Below are 18,814 nucleotides of genomic sequence, written 5' to 3'. Positions count from 1 at the left end.
TAATACTGGTGAACTGAGCACGCGAATGGAAAACCTTATGCAATCAAATTATTCAATTATAAATACTTAGTTGCTGCAGTTTATTATGAGTAGAATGTGAAAAGAGATGATTGTGCTCTGGAAATGTATTGCAAGAGAAAGGTTTTAAAAGCAATTGCTTTGTCTGGTGTGCAAGATGTAAACCGATGTCAGAGTCTTCAACATTTCCTATATTTGGCATGTCCTTTCCCAATTTCAGCTCTACAGCAAATTTCTCGGCATAAGTGGTAAAGTGTCTTTATTTGGCGTACTGATAGAGAAATAAAGTTCTTTGAGAATATAAGACAGCGTAAAATTGGTTAGGTCCTTAGAAACAACAAAATTTAATGTATTTGATATTTGATAAATTTTCCAATCTTAGCTGTCAAGACATTTATATTGTCAATTGTTTCTCCAAAATTTCATCAAAGAAAAGCTTATGCTATTCATGCATATTTGTGTTGTATGTGCAAATGTGCATTTGTCAAAACATTTAATTTCACTTTTTATGGTGAGAGAATATTAAATTTTCAACTGTAAAACTTGCAGACATTCCCTACTGTATTTCTTGTTAAATGTGAGAACTACTTGCTTTCAAAGTTGCCTATTTTTATCAACTTCATATTTTTTTTAGGAATTCAGGAGTAATCAATAAGGAAATCACAAAAATTTCAAACCCTCATAGTTTAGTTAAGAATGAATTGACAGAAATTAATACTCAAATAATTAATGTAAGTGATTAATTTAGTTTTGTTCAACTAAATAAAATATTCACTAGAAATTTAGCTTATTTATATATAAGACTATACAGGAGAGGTTTGCATAAAACGCGAGATAAAGTTAGTTGTAGATGTGATTGTTGTTGATCAGTATCAGCTTTCAAACTGCCTAACATAGCTACCTTCTTGGCAAACAAATATTGCATTCTTTGTTTTATTTCCCACTTGAGGATGGATGCATATAGAGTCCGCAAAAGATTTTTTTTTGGACACAGGAATTGTGTTACATATTTTTGATCAGGAATTGAGATGAATATGTTGCAAGATTAGGGAATGCGTTGCAATAGATTTCATGATAAACACATCCAGATAACAGAAATTTCAAATGCATTGGGATTGAGGTGGCCTTGTATGTATCCTCTACTTAAAATTTTTTAACTTTTCTTCTGTAAATATGATAGTTTTTATATTCACTTTTAAAAGTTTAGAGTATTGCATGATTTTGGTTAAAAACTTGACATACATACAAAATACGTTATATCATAACAATTTACATGTATTTGACACGAAATGAGATTGAGCGTTATACAAATAATTTTGTTGATTTGTCATGTTTTGATTGATGTTTGAACATTGGCTCAATATTTTTTGTCAATTTTGACATCAAACCGTCATCCATTTTAGGAGTTATCAACTCCACTGCAACCACTTAAAGATATAACACAGTATTATTTTGACAACAAGGGAAAGCTGTTTCGGCCAACAGTTATTTTATTAATGGCACAAGTGTCCAACACGCACCTGCTGCAAGATCTTCAAAAACGGTAAAGATAATTTTTTGTCTATATTAATCTGATTTCGTTAGCAGTCGACATTCATTCCACGCAACAATGGCCCGAAAAGAAAAAGTTATTTCTTTACATGCGTGCCATTGGTATTAAAAGTTCCCTCAATTCAATTCCGTTTTTATTAATGTGAACTAGGCTTTGAAAAGATAAGCTGACCAAATTACGTAAAAACGTTCAAAAGCTTTCCTTTTTTCACATGATCTGACCGTTATATCTTTACAGTATTTACTTCATCAGTTTTACAATCAAATTAGTTGTGTATCGAGTTGCCAAAAGACTGTAGCTCAAGTGGCAGAAATGATTCACACGGCAAGTTTAGTTCATGATGATATTGTTGATATGGCTGAATCACGAAGAGGGAAGGCTTCAACGCATCGTGTCTGGGGTGAAAAGGAAGCTGTTTTAGCTGGAAATTATATAACGTCACGAGCAACAACTGCGTTGGCAAGACTTGGTAATGTCGAAGTTATTCATTTGTTGGCTAAAGTTTTGGACGATCTGGTACGAGGTTAGGAAGTATACAATTAGATTACTTTTTGAATGTTGACATATCTGTAAATTGTCATGAAGCTTCTTAGAAATTGTTGTCAGCAGTTTCAGACTGATTTTGAATTTAAAAACGTATCTCCTGGAAACAGTTGTAGTAAGCTGTGTGTTGGGGTTGCTGAGCTATGCGGTAGATTGGACTTTTTAGTTCATTTTTGTCGTGTTCGTAACCCGACAATGTCGCATTTCCATTGTTTAATGGCGATTGCAACAGATGCGTAAATTATAATTTTGCAGTCCTTGTTGTAATCTTTGACTAAGCTACAACATGTCAATGGACGAATGTATGTTTGTGCTATCGATTGTGTTTCATCGTTTTAGGTGAATTCATGCAGATGGGATCGCGAGAGAATCCAGATGAACGATTTGCGCATTACTTGGAAAAAACATTTAAAAAAACAGCAAGTTTATTGGCCCATACTTGCAAAGCAGTAAGTACATCACATATTCTTAATTAATGAAAATTATTGAAAGCTGTTCTGTACAACGTTTTACAATAAAGTTACTATAATCTTATTAATTTAATAACAGTATTTATTTGCATTTTTTTAAAAGTTTCATGTCAATTACAATAGCTCTCATCTTTTAAGTTGAGTTTTTACTGTTGCGAAAACTTCATTTGACAAATATATTTTAACTAGAACATTTCTTGTGGCAAATTTGCCACGTGCGTAGTTTATAAAATGCTGTTACACTTACATTTTCTGTAGACGACGAGTTTTTTGACAATAGACGTGTTTGAACATCTCATGATGCTATCTTCAGTACTATAGTGAATAATAACAAATAATACAGAGTTTATAAAAGTAATATGAAGTAATATAAAGTTATATATTAAAGTTATTCACTAATACTGGAAAGTAATATAAAGTTATACACTTATACTGAAGATGGCATCATGAGATGTCGAAACATGTCTATTTTCAAAAAACTCGTCGTCTACACTAAGGGGCTGTTCACAGGATCCCGGCTAACCGGGATTCAGTGAAGCGTAAAATCATTTCGACGCATTGAAAAGAGGCAAAACTTCAAGCGAAAAAATTACAACTGTTTGTTAAGCGCTGCAAGTAATGCCTGTTGTAATTCTCAAATTAGGCCAAATTTGTTGTTTGATTTTGAATGTTATGCGTATAGTTGTTAAATCAGAATATTGTGAAAGTGCTGAAGAACATTTATTTGATGATAAGTATTAAGTCTTTTCCATTTTCCAAAATCATTTAACGCTTGGCTGAATCCCGGCTACCCGGGATCATGTAAACAGTCCCTAAGTGCACAATAGCGATAGTGCTTCTACGAAATTACTTACATTTTTCTTATTGTTCTCATAGTGAACTGCATGCGTGGTAAGTAGTTCACATAAAATTATGTTTTAAATTATGTTCATCATTTTTAAATTGTTGTTTGTTCCCATGTGCGTAGCTATGATTGTGGAGGAAACACGTAAGTTTTTTTTCTATACTCACTTTCGTGCACGAAATGTATTGTGAGGTCTTCAAAGAAAGATAATTATATAGCTATGAGATAGAATTTGAAATACGTAATTTAAAATTCAGTGTTATGATTTTTAGGTTGCTCTTTTAGCAAACGCTACTAAACAGCTTCAAGATGCTGCTTTCCAGTATGGAAAAAATCTTGGAATGGCATTTCAGGTCTACTTAAAAAAATAATACACGCACAGTACAAATACAACTAATTTATCCAATGCACTCTTGGGCTTCGTTTGAAATCAGTACTTCATTACCGAACTTTCTTATTCTGTGGTATAGTTAGTAGACGACATTTTGGATTTTGACTCCACTGAAGAGGCTCTGGGAAAACCAGCCGCCGCTGATCTTCGACTCGGTCTTGCTACTGGACCTGTTTTATTTGCCAGTGAGGAGGTATGTACATTATGTATGTAACAATCGTTTTAGCAGGACAAAAAATGAAAAAAAGACTTATAAAAATATTATTTCAATTGATATTATATATTTCAACGTAATAATTGGTTAGAGAAGAAAAGAAACTGTTGAATTTATCGGTGGAAGTTTATTTCGGACATAAAGTTGTACATTTCAAATTCATGTTTCAGTTTCCGGAAATCACTGCGTTTATAATGAGACGGTTTCAATGTGAAAATGATGTTGAAGAGACGTATCGATTGGTCAGACAGGTATAGATTTGCAGTTGAGCATGTATAATCTGGGGCCTGTGGTTACAATAATACCGCAGTAGTGATTACATACAGTCTACAGTGATACATATTCAATACTCATCATCAGATAAATCTTCTCTGGCAATTTCACAATATTCTGGTTTAATAACTACGCAAAACATTTAAAATTGAAACAACCAATTTTGCGTAATTTGAGAATTTCAACAGGAATAACTCGTGGTACTTAATAAACAGTTGTAATTTTTAAGCTTGAAGTTTTGACTCCTTTCAATACCTCGAAATCATTTCACGCCTCACTGAAACTTGGTTAGCCGGGATCATGTGAACAGCCCCTTAGGCGATAGCTACGATTTGTGATTTACGAATGATTTTCAAAAAGAAAACAAATAACCATAATCTACATTTTGATTTCAATAAAAAAATTAATTTCAATACACGGGAATAATTTTTCAATGGAACAGTCAATTCTAACCATGATGATTAAGACTTCTTTTGTAAACTGTGAGTTATGTCATGTAGCTCATGTCCAACAATATAGATGACCACAAAGCCTACACTTCGTAAAACAATGAACTATGTCAGAACAACATTTTACTTTCAACCCCGATCCCATTTATTTTTTTGGTTTAAATTCAAAATCTTAATAACATCATGGATCGTTAACTTTGCTTTGTGTAACTGTTGAAGCTTTAAATGCAATAAACCTGATATGAAATTCCTCTTAAGCTTCTAAGAAAGTGTTCACTTCTATGGTTCTAACGAACACTATCTACGGAATCGCTTAAAATTAACGAAATAACTGTTCGTATCTGACACTAACATTTAGAGCACTGGTATTGAAAGAACGAAAAGTCTAGCAAGACAACATAGTAATGAAGCAAAGAGACAGCTTTCAAAATTTTGTCCCTCTCCAGAAAGAGATGCTTTAGTACAAATGACGGAAAATCTTTTGAAACGCCAACGTTAAACGAACAATAACTCGAATATCATTTTTCTGTAAATACTTATTCGCGAATGAACATCTTTTGCGTAGCATTTATATGAACTTATTTTAAAATTTTATTGCTTTTATTAAAATTGGTCTAACAAAAGCACGGTTATTTGCAAGAAATATCCTGGCAAAGAAATCGAACTTCTCCGGGTTGGTGCAAGTGCAAATACCTTTGAAAGATTAAAAATTTTAGGGCACTTGAAAAGTCTTATCACAAATTTGAAATGAAATTTAATTAACAGAACAGAATATTGAGCAGCTAAATTTCTAAGATTTCCTTGTAAGCATGCGAAACATAGAACGGAAACGTAAAATACACACAACGACTGTCGTAAACCTAGCACAAAACGATTGGAAATAATTCCTTCATTTTCATTTGAAAATTAATTTTCGCCACTCATTACAATACTCCAAAAACAATGAAGATGGATTATTATATTAAAGATTGCAACTACAGCTATACGGTGTATATGTGCAGCTGCAGTGGTATAATGTTAGTAATGTATATGAGAACCCAAGACGACGTATTTCAAGAACTGCCATGAAAAACTGTTATAAAACACCAATGATAAATTAATACTGAACAGTGCTTCTTTGCATTTCTTCAATCACCGACATGTGATTAAACTGATCGGGATTATGATTGAATGTTTTCAATAAGGAGAGTTTATTGTCATCATCGGTACCATAGTAGAGCTGAATCAAATTGGCAACAAACATTGCTTCGTGAATTGCCTAAAGAAAATGGAAATTTACGCAAATATCAAGCTTGTGTGATGTGTGTGGTAAATAATTCACAGATCGAGCTGAAATAATTTGAAAGAAAAATCGACGTGTCCACTGGCATTAGAATTGATGCGATCAAGCATTAAATTTCTACGAAAGAAGGAACTGCCCTTCGACCGTTGATTGAAGCTTTGTCGATCATTTTTCGACTACTCTCTGTCTAAATACAAGGTAAAGCCTGTTTTGTCTGCAGCAAAAAAGCCAACATAAGAGTATCTTCGTGTTAAGTAAACATAAGCCAAATTACGTATATCTACTTGTGAATATAAAAATTCTGCAGCAAAAAAGCCAACATTATACCTTAACTCGATAAACTGGGTAGTTTTTTGTTAAGTTTTGCGCAGATAATTTTTAATATATGCATATTTGGTTGTCTTAAACGCAATCAATCATAACCCTCTCACAACACGAACTTCCCCTGTACACCCCCTCGAAATATGAGCTCTCCGTGTACGGATACCCCCATGCAATACATGCAGGCTACCCCTCGGATATAAATATATAAAAAATAATGCTGTAGAAGTGGGGGGGGGGCGCTTGGGGAGGAGCCCCCTTTCTACCTTTGAAATGGGTAATTTTTCATAATATCATGGCTTCAGCTTCGTCAAGAGAGCTCCCCCTCTGATAAATTTAGTTCTACAGCATTGATAAAAAATATTGGTAAATTAGCTTTTCAGAATACATGAAATAAACAAACTTACAAGATGATTTGTATCAACTTCACCAGTCATCAAGACAATACCTAAGACATAAACATCAAGTGAAAATTTCAGAAAGTTGAACGAGCAATAGTTTATGCATAAACTGGTGTGATTATATATTTATGTTTATTGGCTGAAAATGATAATTTATTGAATAATTAGGGAATAAAATATGTTGTACCTTTACTTTCTTTAAGTTCTGTGAAATGCTTTAAAGCGATTATCCAAGGAGCGTTCTCCCCTAACGTCTTAAATAAATATAACATAAATCAAATGAAACAAACTGTCTTCCTCTCATCAATTGTGTCCAATTGTTCGCTAAATTCTTTCACCGTGGGGTTTTGTGGGGACAACTACTCCCTTTTTAAGCTCTCGAAGCTCCTAAAGCACGCCTCAAACATTCACTAAATATCCTCATGATCCGTTCTTGAAAGTCCCCTATGTACACACTTTTCTTGTACGTATCCATCCCGAGCCATAAAGTCTACAAGTTTAAACTTTAAACACGGTAAAAAGACTGCGTTACGGACCTGATAGTTTATGACGGATGTTAAGTAAAACTCGTGTTCAGAAAATTCACCAACCATTAATTCAAAACCTTCATTTCGTGGTATAGGATAAATAAACTGTGCAAAAAGAAGCAAATTAATAAATTATTTTAAGCTTTATGATTTCATTTCAAATGTCTAGAGCTATGATAGATAAAAAATTAGAATTGTAAGCTAAACTGAATGAGAACAAAATGTCTCAAGTTGTGATGGATATGAAAGTTATAGTGAATGACAACGATATCGCTAAAGCATTGTTCCAGTGAAGGACATGTAGACTCAGTTTTACTGCATTAAACAAACAACGATATCGCTAAAGCAATGTTCCAGTGAAGGACAAGTAGACTCAGTTTTACCGCACTAAATGCTGTAAGAAAGAAGATGACAGAATTACGAATATGATCACGACAAGATTTTGTTAGATTCGACGCATTTAACGTCTCATAATAAACAAAAAAAAAACGAGTGCAAACAATATTTAAAATTAAATATACTTACGATCGGACATTGCTTTGCGTTTTCCATCATTTTATCATACATTGTGGACTGAAGTAGAAAAAATATGTTTTTCAAAAACATTGTACAAAAGCAAACACCACTGAGAGTAAACATACTGGTATAACTGCTGATACAGAGTCCTTATTTCTGTGATATTCTTTCCACAGCTAATAATAAACGTGAAAAGAATAATAATATTGGTAAACACTATCAACGATGAAAATTTAAGTGAAAACTCATTCATTTTACTTTTATGTATGTGCATATGTACAGCTGCAGGCCCTAAGAAGGTGGGGGGATCCGGGCTACTTAACTTTTTTACATAAAATTCACAAATAATACTTATTTATATAAACATTAAGTCAACGGGACGTCGCGAACTGCTAAATATTTAAACTTGCCGCAGTCTTGAGCTTTACTACATAATATATATACGTAAATGCGCGTGGAGACATGACTGTGTAAATACATTAATCTGTTTAAAATGTAAGAATAAGCCAACATATCACAAATGTGTTAACGAAAATAAATACGATAAAATGTACGATCAGGCCTGCCAAAAGGAGGGGGCAGAGAAGGCATTTTACCTTTGGCTGACAACTTAAACCCCCATAAAGCGAAATGCAAAAGGCCCCATGCAGATCTGTATAAGATAAAAGTTTCCATAATTCCGTAAATTTGTTTATTTAGTTTGAAAGATGGAGTTGTTTTGTAGAAATGCATGAAAATCCTTTCATTGAAAAATTGTTTTTAGCAATTTCTCAGTAAAATATTCTACTTTCATCTCCTTAAAGAGAAGGTGTTCCCAAACCTCTTCTATTATGGCAGCAGTATTTTCCTTGACTTTATCCAAGTGCATAATAGCGTCCAATCCCTGGAAAAAAATAGTAAGAAAAACACAAATGAATTTGTTTTCACAACTTGAAGTGTGAAAATAGTGGTACCCCCAAATATCACTGGCCTGTTGAACATGCCTTAAATGTTACATATGATAAATAGTGATCAAATTATAAACGTAACTCTTACTATTTGTAGGTATGTAAATTACAAAAACAAACATATGATAAATTTGAATTATCCCAGGCACCACTAATCGACTTTAGTAATACCTCTTTACAAAAGTTAGAATGTCTTCTACTCTTTGCATTCTGGTAAATTGTGTGTTTCTGGAAATACAATAATTTTGAAGATGTCAGACATTAACATAACCGTCTAAAATTTTCACTTCAACCATTATTGAAATCTAAAGTGTATTTGTTCGGATGATGAAGAATTGTTTGCTAGGCTACAGAATAAATGTCAGGTCAAAATTAGGGCACTAAAGTTTGACTAGACAAATGCTTGTCTTTGTTGGACATGTTTGTTGACCAGCTGTTATTTCACGCTCTGTCACTCTGATATGTAAGAATACAATTACTGTAGTTAAATGTTATACCTGTTTAAATACATATTCTTCATTACACACATGATAAAAAACCAAGTTATAATGATTTTTGTGATGTATCTAATCATTATCACTTATTTCACAACAATTGAATTTATTTCAAAATTGGCTGGCAGTAGCCAGCAGCCAGATTTCTTCACATTACAACTGATGATGGGACCAAGGAATTTAAAATTAAACACAGTCAACTGAACTGACCTAGACTAACCTTGACGTTTTTTGATTTTTTCTTAAACTCAGCAATTTCATCTTCCAATACTTTCTGGTATAAAAATGACGATGATTTGGAGCTTTGAAGGATACTATTTTTTGGAGAAATCCCAAACAATAATGAATATGTGCAAGTGATGTTGCTTTACATTGTAGTCAAAAAGTAAAACACGCATATTGGAAGAATTCAAATCTATTCTGCTCAAATGCGTATGCACAAACATCCGAAATACAAAATTATTCTCAAATATCAATTGGAATAGACAATCTAACCTTGTACTTTCTTGCATCCGCTGAATTTTCTCAGCATATTTCTCAAAAAATGGATTGGAAGTTATTTCACGTTTATCAGTACAAAAATGAGATGTGCACTTCGATGGTAAATTTACTGGCTGGTTTCTTGTTGTTCGATGTACAAAATGTTTGAAAAACATCCTCACTCCTCTGTTGGCGGCCATTTTGTACCAAAATCGGATTTGATTGAATTTGATTAGCAGATGATCAGAAATTTTAACTCGGTTTTCAGTACTAACTTTTAGGACAACTCGCTGTAATAGATAGTTTATTCATGTACATACTAAGGATAATGAGTATATCGGTAAAAAGCTGCCAGATTAGGGACATTCGTAGAGGAGGATCAAATGAAATTAATTAGTGTGAAACTACTCAAACAACTGTAGAATTAGTGGAAAGAAAGTTAGAAAAACGGAGAGCAAGAGCCGAAAGGACAAAGAGATGATTGAGAGTTATTTTATCTTTATCATTAAAATCATGAGTTCAATGGCAAATTTAATTGCTATTTTCCTGTTCGATGCATCGACGAAGGAAAATCCGATTATCTAAACTCCGAAACGTCTGAAAAACCTCCCCTTCTTCGTTAACAACCATTTCGTGCAGAATCAGATTAGATCAGATCAATGAATGTTTATCGGCTCGGATCACACCACAGCGGATCAAACACACACAGTTAATCCATGTTCAGGATGCTCACTGCAACGATCATTGTACTGGCCCAAGCGCCATTTTCAAAACATATAAAAGTATTTTGCATAATTCTATGATAAACTTGTGACTATTTCGCCAAAATACCAGGAAAATGATTGAAACGGTCAGGCAAAGACAACAAAATGCTGTAAACTTTAAAAATTGCTACGAAAATCTTTGTGCTTTACAAGGCTCTTGCCCGATGAGTGTCGTTACAGCTAACCTCGAAGATGAAGCTGTCGATTTAAATGCTGATAGAATTACGCTTCAAGACTGGGATCCGATTTTAAATGCAACTAAAATCAATAAAAACTTGAAAACAATTGCTGTAAGAAGTTACTGGCAGGAGAAAATGGATCCTAGAGAGTCAGGTGCAAACTTTAAAATTTCGATCCACGTAATCTGTTTATCCAAAGTGATGAAAAAGTGGCAATGAGAAGGGATATTCTGACTTAAATTATGTCTAAGTTAAGAATGTTGCTTTTAGTATGGCATTTGATTTGTTTATGACTGCCAAGAAACGAGGAAACTGTTTTTTTGTGAGTTGTACGTACAAATAACAAGGTGACCTAAAGTTGTAGCAAATTATTTTCTGGTTTATGGTGTTTTATTGACTAGGATCACCAGTATTTTGACAAAAATTACAAAAAATTTTGACCTCTCATAATTAAGAAAGTACAGCCTTTGTACCTACCCAGATTGCTATTGTATCAGTGACTTTACAAAAACTTGTTTCTGTTTTTAGATTCCTCTTGTGGACAAATATATCGAAAAAAGATACCACATATTCGATCAAAAGAGCTAACTTATAAATTATGCAGGTCCAATTGATATAGCTCTTTTACTCATATGTTCCATTTAATTTGATTGTAAAGTTTTGATCTTTGATTATTTATAGAGCCCTAAAAGAATGTTTGTGCTTAACAGAAGCTCTTGAGGTCTTAATATTTCAAAATATACCTCTAAGGCAAAGGGATCTCAAATGTTTTTCAAAGGTTACAGTGGATTATTTTCATAATTACTATAAATTATATTTATTGATTAATAAATTTGTGTTGTACGTATAGGGAATTTCTTGTAACAAAACCTTAAAGCACCTTTCTTTTGAAAACTGCCAAATTGGTGATTGTGGACTTGAAGGTATGTATACACACCTATAAGCAGAAGTATGCAAGCATCTTACTATATATAAGTAGAGCTATTTGCTGGAATTGGTCATTATAGTAAAGAAGGCTCTGACTTTCCCACTAAACCCATTATTTAACACAATATGATGTTTTTGTTGTAAAATGTTCATTATTTTTATCATTGCTATGTTCTGTGTACATTGTTTACCATTGCTATGTTCTGTGTACATTATTTACCATTGCTATGTTCTGTGTACATTGTTTACCATTGCCATGTTCTGTGTACATTGTTTACCATTGCTATGTTCTGTGTACATTGTTTACCATTGCTATGTTCTGTGTACATTGTTTACCATTGCTATGTTCTGTGTACATTGTTTACCATTGCTATGTTCTGTGTACATTGTTTACCATTGCTATGTTCTGTGTACATTGTTTACCATTGCTATGTTCTGTGTACATTGTTTACCATTGCTGTGTTCTGTGTACATTGTTTACCATTGCTATGTTCTGTGTACATTGTTTACCATTGCTATGTTCTGTGTACATTGTTTACCATTGCTATGTTCTGTGTACATTGTTTACCAGTGCTATGTTCTGTGTACATTGTTTACCATTGCTATGTTCTGTGTACATTGTTTACCATTGCTATGTTCTGTGTACATTGTTTACCAGTGCTATGTTCTATGTGCATTGTTTACCATTGCTATGTTCAACATATTTTTGTTATGCTTTCTATAAATTTAGTTTTGAGTATGGCCATCAGAAATTGTTTCTCGTTACAATCATTAAATCTGACCGGATGTTGCATCACTTGGCATGGGGCTGAAATTCTAGCCAAGATTATCAAGGTATATTATTTATCAAATTTTAAATATAACTGCTTTAAAAAGGGTGATTGGGCAGATAATAAGAAATTGTTTGTTTGATGTACTTATTAACAAGCAATTTTGTTTGGCTAATATAAATGTATATTAGCATTAACAAGTTTTTCAGTCCATGAATAGGGAACATGCTAGAATTTTATGATGTATGTAGAGCTATTTTAGCTGGAATTGGTCTCAATGATAAAAACCCAAATCTTTCACTTTGCCAGTCATCGTTGGCTGGCGATTGGGAGTAGGCATGTTTAGCTGTTATCTAAAAAAATTTTTTTGCTTTTTGCTGAATGTGCCTGGTCTCTTTGCACCCTAGTTGATGGACCTCGTGGGTCTCACAATGAAAATTTTCCACAATTTTAGAATCAAGCAACAAAAAAGTGGGGTTTAGCATGGCAAACAGTTTGCGTTATCGTGTGCCTGACCTAGATAGAATGTCTGGATTGAGAAGAATCACCTTGTGTAAGAACAGTTTATTAGGAGATAAAGGTGTTGAAGTACTGACTGAAGCTTTGAAGGATGATTTGTGGCTCAAAGGTAAAATGGTTTATTTAACTTGTGTCAACAGTGACGGTGTGTTTTACCCACCGAAAAAACATTAACTTTTCAGTTAAAGCATAACCAAATGCACAAATACGTTTCTACGTATAATTAAAGCGTCTTTTCTATGTACTATTCAATATGAATTTAAAGTTTACCAATGCAATCTTTAATTTTTGCAGCTTTGGATTTGCAGCAATGTGGTATTTCAAATAAAGGAGCGCTTGCATTTCAGTCATTGTTAAGATGCAACAAATCACTGGTTGTCGTCGACGTAAGGATAAATCCTTTAATAGGTAAAATATAAGCAAAGAAAGGGTCTATGTTTAGTGCACGTTACAATAGAATATACTTAGAATTTGCACAATTTGAGATTATATTTACCTCTTAAATCGGAAAACCTTAAAATCCCAAGTCATCGCATGCGCAGTAAAGCTCCTTTGTAAGCAGTGTGCGAATTAACGGTGTGCAATGTGCAATTTGCACATCGTTTTAGCTAAAATGAAAACAATTGCACATAACTTTTTCAAACGATGTGCAAAAATCAGCGGTTGTAACGAAAAACACTGTCGTAAATCATATGAATTTGTTCACGTTTGAAAATATTAATTTAGCAATTAGCGCAGTATAATAATTAACATAATATCGATTTGATTATGTCTCTAAAGAAACACTTTTGTCAAAAAAATTGCACATCGTTTTTTCTGAACTAATTCGCACACTGTTTGTAAGGAATCAGCATTTCGAGTTTGTGCCATGCTGTTCAAAGATACTGAAATATTTTACACCATATTGTTACCTCATGATAGAAAGAAATAATAATCCCTAAAAATGGCCAAATTTAGAGAGAGGGTCTTAGAACAAACTTTTTCTGTTTGGCCGTCTCTCTAAATGTTTTACATTCAAATTGTTTTCTTTTGTTGTATAGAAAGAGAACTGGTGACATCCATTACACAACATGTTATAGCTAATTCTGGTCATGGGGAAACTGAGGTATGTAATATACCTGCGTTTGTTTATGTCATTTATACCAGTATTTGAGAAAAAGGATGTTTAGTTAATATGTAGGTAAATATGTCTGCATGAACAAACATAAACAAGTAGCTCTTCACCATGTAACTTTGCATTAAAATGAGAAATAAGATTCTATATACAAATGTTTTGTGTTTAAAACACCGAAGAAAATTTGAATGTCTTCGGTAAATTTAAATGGCGAGACACAATAATCAGATCACGTGGTTGTTTAAGAGTAGTATTTTATATCTCGTTGATTATTTTTATATTTTTCGCACATATTTCATAATTGTCTTTTACTCACCCAGTATCCATGGCTTCGTACCAAAGGAACAGACTCTCCAGCAACTAGAACGAAAAAAAATAAAAGAAGAAAATCCAAAAATGGATTGTCAAGAGAAGGCTCTTCAAAGTATGACTTTTGGATTTTTGATCATTTCACAGCAAACCGTAATACTAGTCAAATTTTAAGTTTCTTTTTTATAGGTATAAAAAATCCTATTCATCAAGCAATAGATCTCGAACATATGGCATTCCATGGAGAACTGCAGAGAGAGTAGGCCCAAACAGGTTTGAAATATTTCAATGTTTTCATACGAAACTATGTATGTTCGTATGTTTATAACTTTTTTGTCATTATTTCATGTATTTCATGTCCTCAGAAAGTAAATATTTTTTGCACATACTATTTGTGAACGTGTACGTATTTCAATTTTAGACATAAGAAAAATGAGACTTGCCCATTTGCTTATTTACAGGTACGTAATTTAGATTTTCACGTCGTCTACCTAAATATATCTTTTGAAAGCACAATTTTTCCATCCGAAATGGCTAAATGTGCTCATGGCGCTTTTTATAGGACCTCTCTGCTTCACTAAATACAACTACAAACGTGACTGTTCGGCAAAACTTAAAACATCATAAATATCCATGATGCCTACATACCTACAAACATAGTTCGTATTTACAGCTTCATTTTTTTTCAATAACAAGCTAGATGAGGCTTTTAAAAAATCGATAAATTTTTCAACATAAACATGTTTTGAATCAGGTAACATTAAGTAATCTTATATAGTATTTTATATAAAAATTTTGTCATTTTCTTTTATAAGGCCTCGTTAATCTTGTGTTATTGAGATCCTAACAAGCAAATCTTTATGCCTTAGCTATGCTCATATTGATCACGCTTCCTTTCTCATGCACCGTTTGTCTATTTATATATATCATTTTTAGGACAAACATGACGTTTTGGATAAATGTAACAAAAATAATAATAATACAGAGGAAAAACCTGCAGAAAGTGACGATGAACTGTTTGACTTAGCTGGTATACAGAAAGCTTCATTTTCTTCTAAGATTTATGCATTCTTTTTCATGTCTTCTTATCAATTCTTTTCAGAGCAAACTTGTGGTTTCTTATCCGAAAGAGTGCGACAGTTGGAAGTAAGTCCACTTGCATTTTTATACAAATTTTCCGTTATCATACGTAGCAATAAAGCGTGGTTCCCGGTTATTATATTGTAATGCGTCCTTTTCAATAACGGTTAAAGTGGGAGGTGAGACGATTTAAATCAAAGAGGATACTTCTATAACATACTTGCAAGAATTTAAGTTACAACGATTGAAAATGAGTTTACGTAATTAAGATTGGATAACATAGATCTGAGAAGCGGATAGCATGCCACCATCGTCATGAACAGTTACACTCGCATTATTGCAGTTTAACTCTTCAATGTGAAAAATTCAAAAACAAGGCATTTGATCAATGATTTGTAACTTCGCTCTGTTTTTTATTCATTAGCTTTAGGCAAGCGACTGTGCATGCTGGAAATGTTTCCATCATACAAATTTTCCGTTTTTGCCGTCTCTGAAATTCCGAACAGGACATGCCAGTTTCTTTGTTGTTACAGCAAATCTTTGTTCGCTCTTTTTTCCCGGATTGGCCCCAGAAATCTCTTTTTTCTGTTGCCATTTAATGTACGTATAATGGACTATACAAACATTACATGTTTCAGATTGGGTCATTTAATGTACGTATAATGCTCTATACAAACATTACATGTTTCAGATTGAGTCATTTAATGTACGTATAATGCTGTATACAAACATTACATGTTTCAGATTGAGTCATTTAATGTACGTATAATGCTCTATACAAACATTACATGTTTCAGATTGAGTCATTTAATGTACGTATAATGGTCTATACAAACATTACATGTTTCAGATTGAGTCATTTAATGTACGTATAATGGTCTATACAAACATTACATGTTTCAGATTGAGTCATTTAATGTACGTATAATGGTCTATACAAACATTACATGTTTCAGATTGAGTCATTTAATGTACGTATAATGCTCTATACAAACATTACATGTTTCAGATTGAGTCATTTAATGTACGTATAATGCTCTATACAAACATTACATGTTTCAGATTGAGTCATTTAATGTACGTATAATGCTCTATACAAACATTACATGTTTCAGATTGAAGTAGAGTTTCTTAAACATTGTCTTGAGGAGGAGAATCAGAGAAGACTGCAACAGTCTGAGATGGTCTTAAAGGTATTCTTTCAAATTTAACTTACGTTTTTTCATGAAAAAAATACATTCCTTTGTTGTGAAAAAATTGATATCATTCATTCTACCCACAATAATGATGATGTACTAGAAAACATATACTATAGAAACCAGTTTTTTTTTACCAGTAAAAGCAAACTGACTTTATGTTCTATAGCTTCAATTGGAGAATAGAGGACTTCAACGAGAAATTGAACTTTTGAGAGCGGTCGGCACGGTTTGTGTTATTGTGTTTCATATTATATTTTATTGGACATTGGAAAGCATTTTTTTGATTGTTAGAAGCCTGGAAATGATCATTCTCATAACTTGGCTCCTACGGAGCAACATCAACGTACGTGAAGAGAATTACTTTCTTAAAAAAACATATGCGTATATAGTAGGTACATTTAGAGAACCATTTATTTATAAAAGAAAACATGTTCATCATACGAAGTTATAATGTTTACATTTTATTTACTACTTTGTTGCTAAGCTGAAATCAAGTGTTATACTTAGTTCTGTACTACACGAGTCCTTAAACGTATCTTAAATGATTTAATAAACGCTCGCTTTCTCACGATAGCCTCCATATCACTAATGCCTACTTAAACTGTCTCTCGAACAATTTCTCCCCCCCCAGTTAATAAAAACTCTCTTCCCATGAAAACTACATAAGCTGGAGACTGTTATAATACCATGAATCAATGCATTTCTCTTCTTGTTTAATTAATACTAATGAGTGTAGTAGAGATTTAGGTAGGATTTTTTATGTTCTTGATCGTTGTGCTTTGGATCTCAGCAACTTCGAAAATTTCCATATTTTATACATTGTAGGTAACCTGTTCCTCTATAAATGTGACACAATGAATGACAATATTGTATTTTGGCTTCAAATGGTGCATCTAATACCACTTCTTATCGCCATGATTTGATGGAAATGTTATGATTTTTTTAGTTTCAAGAAATGACTTACTTGACGACAACGTTTTGGAAAGCATCGAAGCATCTTTTAAACAGTTTCACGCGTTTTTAGACATGTTTAACGGATCAGAGTAAGTTCATCATAGCACTGCTGTATTGTAGTCGAATAATTTGCAAATTAAATTGAATAGCAGCCACCAAGGCCGTAACTAGAACGCTAATTGGGGGTAGGGGGTGGTGTGTGTATTCATATATTCAGTTGTGCCTGACTAACTTCTTTTAAAAAGTGATTTGGCTTTCCAGGGCCGTAGCGTTATCTTTAATGGCTGTGGAACAGCAGAAGTTTTGAAACAGGCCATTAATAATAAACTTCTAAACCCCAAACGTCTAGCTTAGGATTATTGCCAATACCCCAATTCTCCCCACAACAAACTTTACACCGTCAAAAGAAAAATAACATTTCCATTTTGTTGGAATTAGATTACAAGATATGCAGAATTTGCTTCATGAAATGCGATTAGAAAAGAAAGGAAATGAAATCCAGCATGCAGGCAAGCGCTCGCAAACGAGCATCTAAAAATGACTAAATAATTCAATGTTATTTTTATAAAATATCGTCAAAAAACAATGGTTTTATCATACGTAACATGATGTGGAGCGTTAATGTTTAGCTTGCTGTGATTGACATAAACAGAATGGTGTATTTTTGACGATGTTGATGTTGCGTACGATAGCTATTCATCAATTTATATCGTTGTTTTTTGCTGTTCATAAATATTGTAGTTTAAAACGTTGTCATTCATATTAAGGGCTACCTATATAGATGAAAAAGGAGACCTTTTGAATTCAACCCATTGCTCATTTCAACGTTCAAAAACAATTTATCCTCAGCTTTATATTTTTTCTTTGCATCAGACCTCACAACTCACTCGGATTTATCGAATAGTAAAACAAATCTCCACATCATCCGATTTAGGATTATTTTCAGCTCCCCGATTTTAATTTTTTTAATTATTTTTTTCTGAATGTTCTTCAACATTTTGTGAGCTTAATTATATCTTCCGTCATATTTGATAAACCATTTTCTAAAAAATCAAGTTAGCCAGTTTTTCGATGTGATCGTCAATTTCCACTATTTATGCTAATAGTAATCAAGGTAATAAGTTACCGTCGAAGTTCTGCTACGGATATCTCTGACATTATTATTACAAAGATTTTGGAAATGCTCCGCGAAGATTGTAGTCATATGCGTTTATTTATATTAATGTTGGCAATTAATAATATGCGCGTGTTATCATTAAAAAAAGTTGCGCAAAGGT

The 18,814-nt window shown here is 33.0% G+C and overlaps 3 protein-coding genes across 3 annotated transcripts; 2 read left to right on the top strand and 1 right to left on the bottom strand.

Annotated features, from left to right (window-relative positions):
• The first annotated feature begins 27 nt into the window (after window positions 1–27).
• On the top strand, window positions 28–5,377 carry LOC124440367 (all trans-polyprenyl-diphosphate synthase PDSS1-like). The gene is made up of 9 exons (XM_046990749.1): window positions 28–266; window positions 653–749; window positions 1,422–1,561; window positions 1,840–2,093; window positions 2,453–2,562; window positions 3,700–3,780; window positions 3,898–4,011; window positions 4,203–4,283; window positions 5,113–5,377. Exons 1-9 carry the CDS (start codon window positions 124–126, stop codon window positions 5,251–5,253), a joined length of 1,161 nt encoding a protein of 386 aa, XP_046846705.1. The 5' UTR covers window positions 28–123; the 3' UTR covers window positions 5,254–5,377.
• A 108-nt stretch (window positions 5,378–5,485) lies between these two features.
• On the bottom strand, window positions 5,486–9,927 carry LOC124440368 (ATP synthase mitochondrial F1 complex assembly factor 1-like). Its single transcript, XM_046990751.1, has 10 exons — window positions 9,738–9,927; window positions 9,463–9,556; window positions 8,920–8,976; window positions 8,622–8,684; window positions 7,927–7,977; window positions 7,811–7,858; window positions 7,295–7,390; window positions 6,946–7,012; window positions 6,765–6,805; window positions 5,486–6,012 (listed from the first exon to the last, which is right to left on the bottom strand). Exons 1-10 carry the CDS (start codon window positions 9,920–9,922, stop codon window positions 5,851–5,853), a joined length of 864 nt encoding a protein of 287 aa, XP_046846707.1. The 5' UTR covers window positions 9,923–9,927; the 3' UTR covers window positions 5,486–5,850.
• A 546-nt stretch (window positions 9,928–10,473) lies between these two features.
• On the top strand, window positions 10,474–18,345 carry LOC124440285 (centrosomal protein of 78 kDa-like). Its single transcript, XM_046990640.1, is given in 19 exon segments — window positions 10,474–10,819; window positions 11,194–11,269; window positions 11,347–11,443; window positions 11,516–11,588; window positions 12,323–12,426; window positions 12,817–12,850; window positions 12,853–12,990; window positions 13,176–13,289; window positions 13,922–13,986; window positions 14,316–14,419; window positions 14,494–14,577; window positions 14,726–14,765; window positions 15,241–15,334; window positions 15,407–15,450; window positions 16,500–16,577; window positions 16,750–16,809; window positions 16,875–16,926; window positions 17,530–17,626; window positions 17,976–18,345. Coding segments are annotated over 19 exon segments (1,710 nt in total). The 5' UTR covers window positions 10,474–10,560; the 3' UTR covers window positions 18,073–18,345.
• The last annotated feature ends 469 nt before the right edge of the window (window positions 18,346–18,814 follow it).

This window comes from Xenia sp. Carnegie-2017, unplaced genomic scaffold, assembly GCF_021976095.1.
Source record: "Xenia sp. Carnegie-2017 unplaced genomic scaffold, XeniaSp_v1 HiC_scaffold_2, whole genome shotgun sequence".
NCBI lineage: Eukaryota > Metazoa > Cnidaria > Anthozoa > Malacalcyonacea > Xeniidae > Xenia > Xenia sp. Carnegie-2017.
The sequence above is the reverse complement of the archived record's forward strand: the minus strand, read 5'-3'. Positions and strand labels throughout refer to the sequence as shown.

Excerpts from the sequence above, each read along its gene's own strand:
- LOC124440367 (XM_046990749.1), top strand. The coding sequence starts at position 124 with ATGTATTGCAAGAGAAAGGTTTTAAAAGCAATTGCTTTGTCTGGTGTG. Across the intron at positions 1,562-1,839 it reads CTGCAAGATCTTCAAAAACG|TTGTGTATCGAGTTGCCAAA; the intron begins GTAAAGATAATT and ends CAATCAAATTAG. Across the intron at positions 3,781-3,897 it reads ATCTTGGAATGGCATTTCAG|TTAGTAGACGACATTTTGGA; the intron begins GTCTACTTAAAA and ends TCTGTGGTATAG.
- LOC124440368 (XM_046990751.1), bottom strand. The coding sequence starts at position 9,922 with ATGGCCGCCAACAGAGGAGTGAGGATGTTTTTCAAACATTTTGTACAT. Across the intron at positions 7,978-8,621 it reads CTGCTGCCATAATAGAAGAG|CTGTGGAAAGAATATCACAG; the intron begins GTTTGGGAACAC and ends GTTTATTATTAG. Across the intron at positions 7,013-7,294 it reads CATCCGTCATAAACTATCAG|ACGTTAGGGGAGAACGCTCC; the intron begins GTCCGTAACGCA and ends TATTTATTTAAG.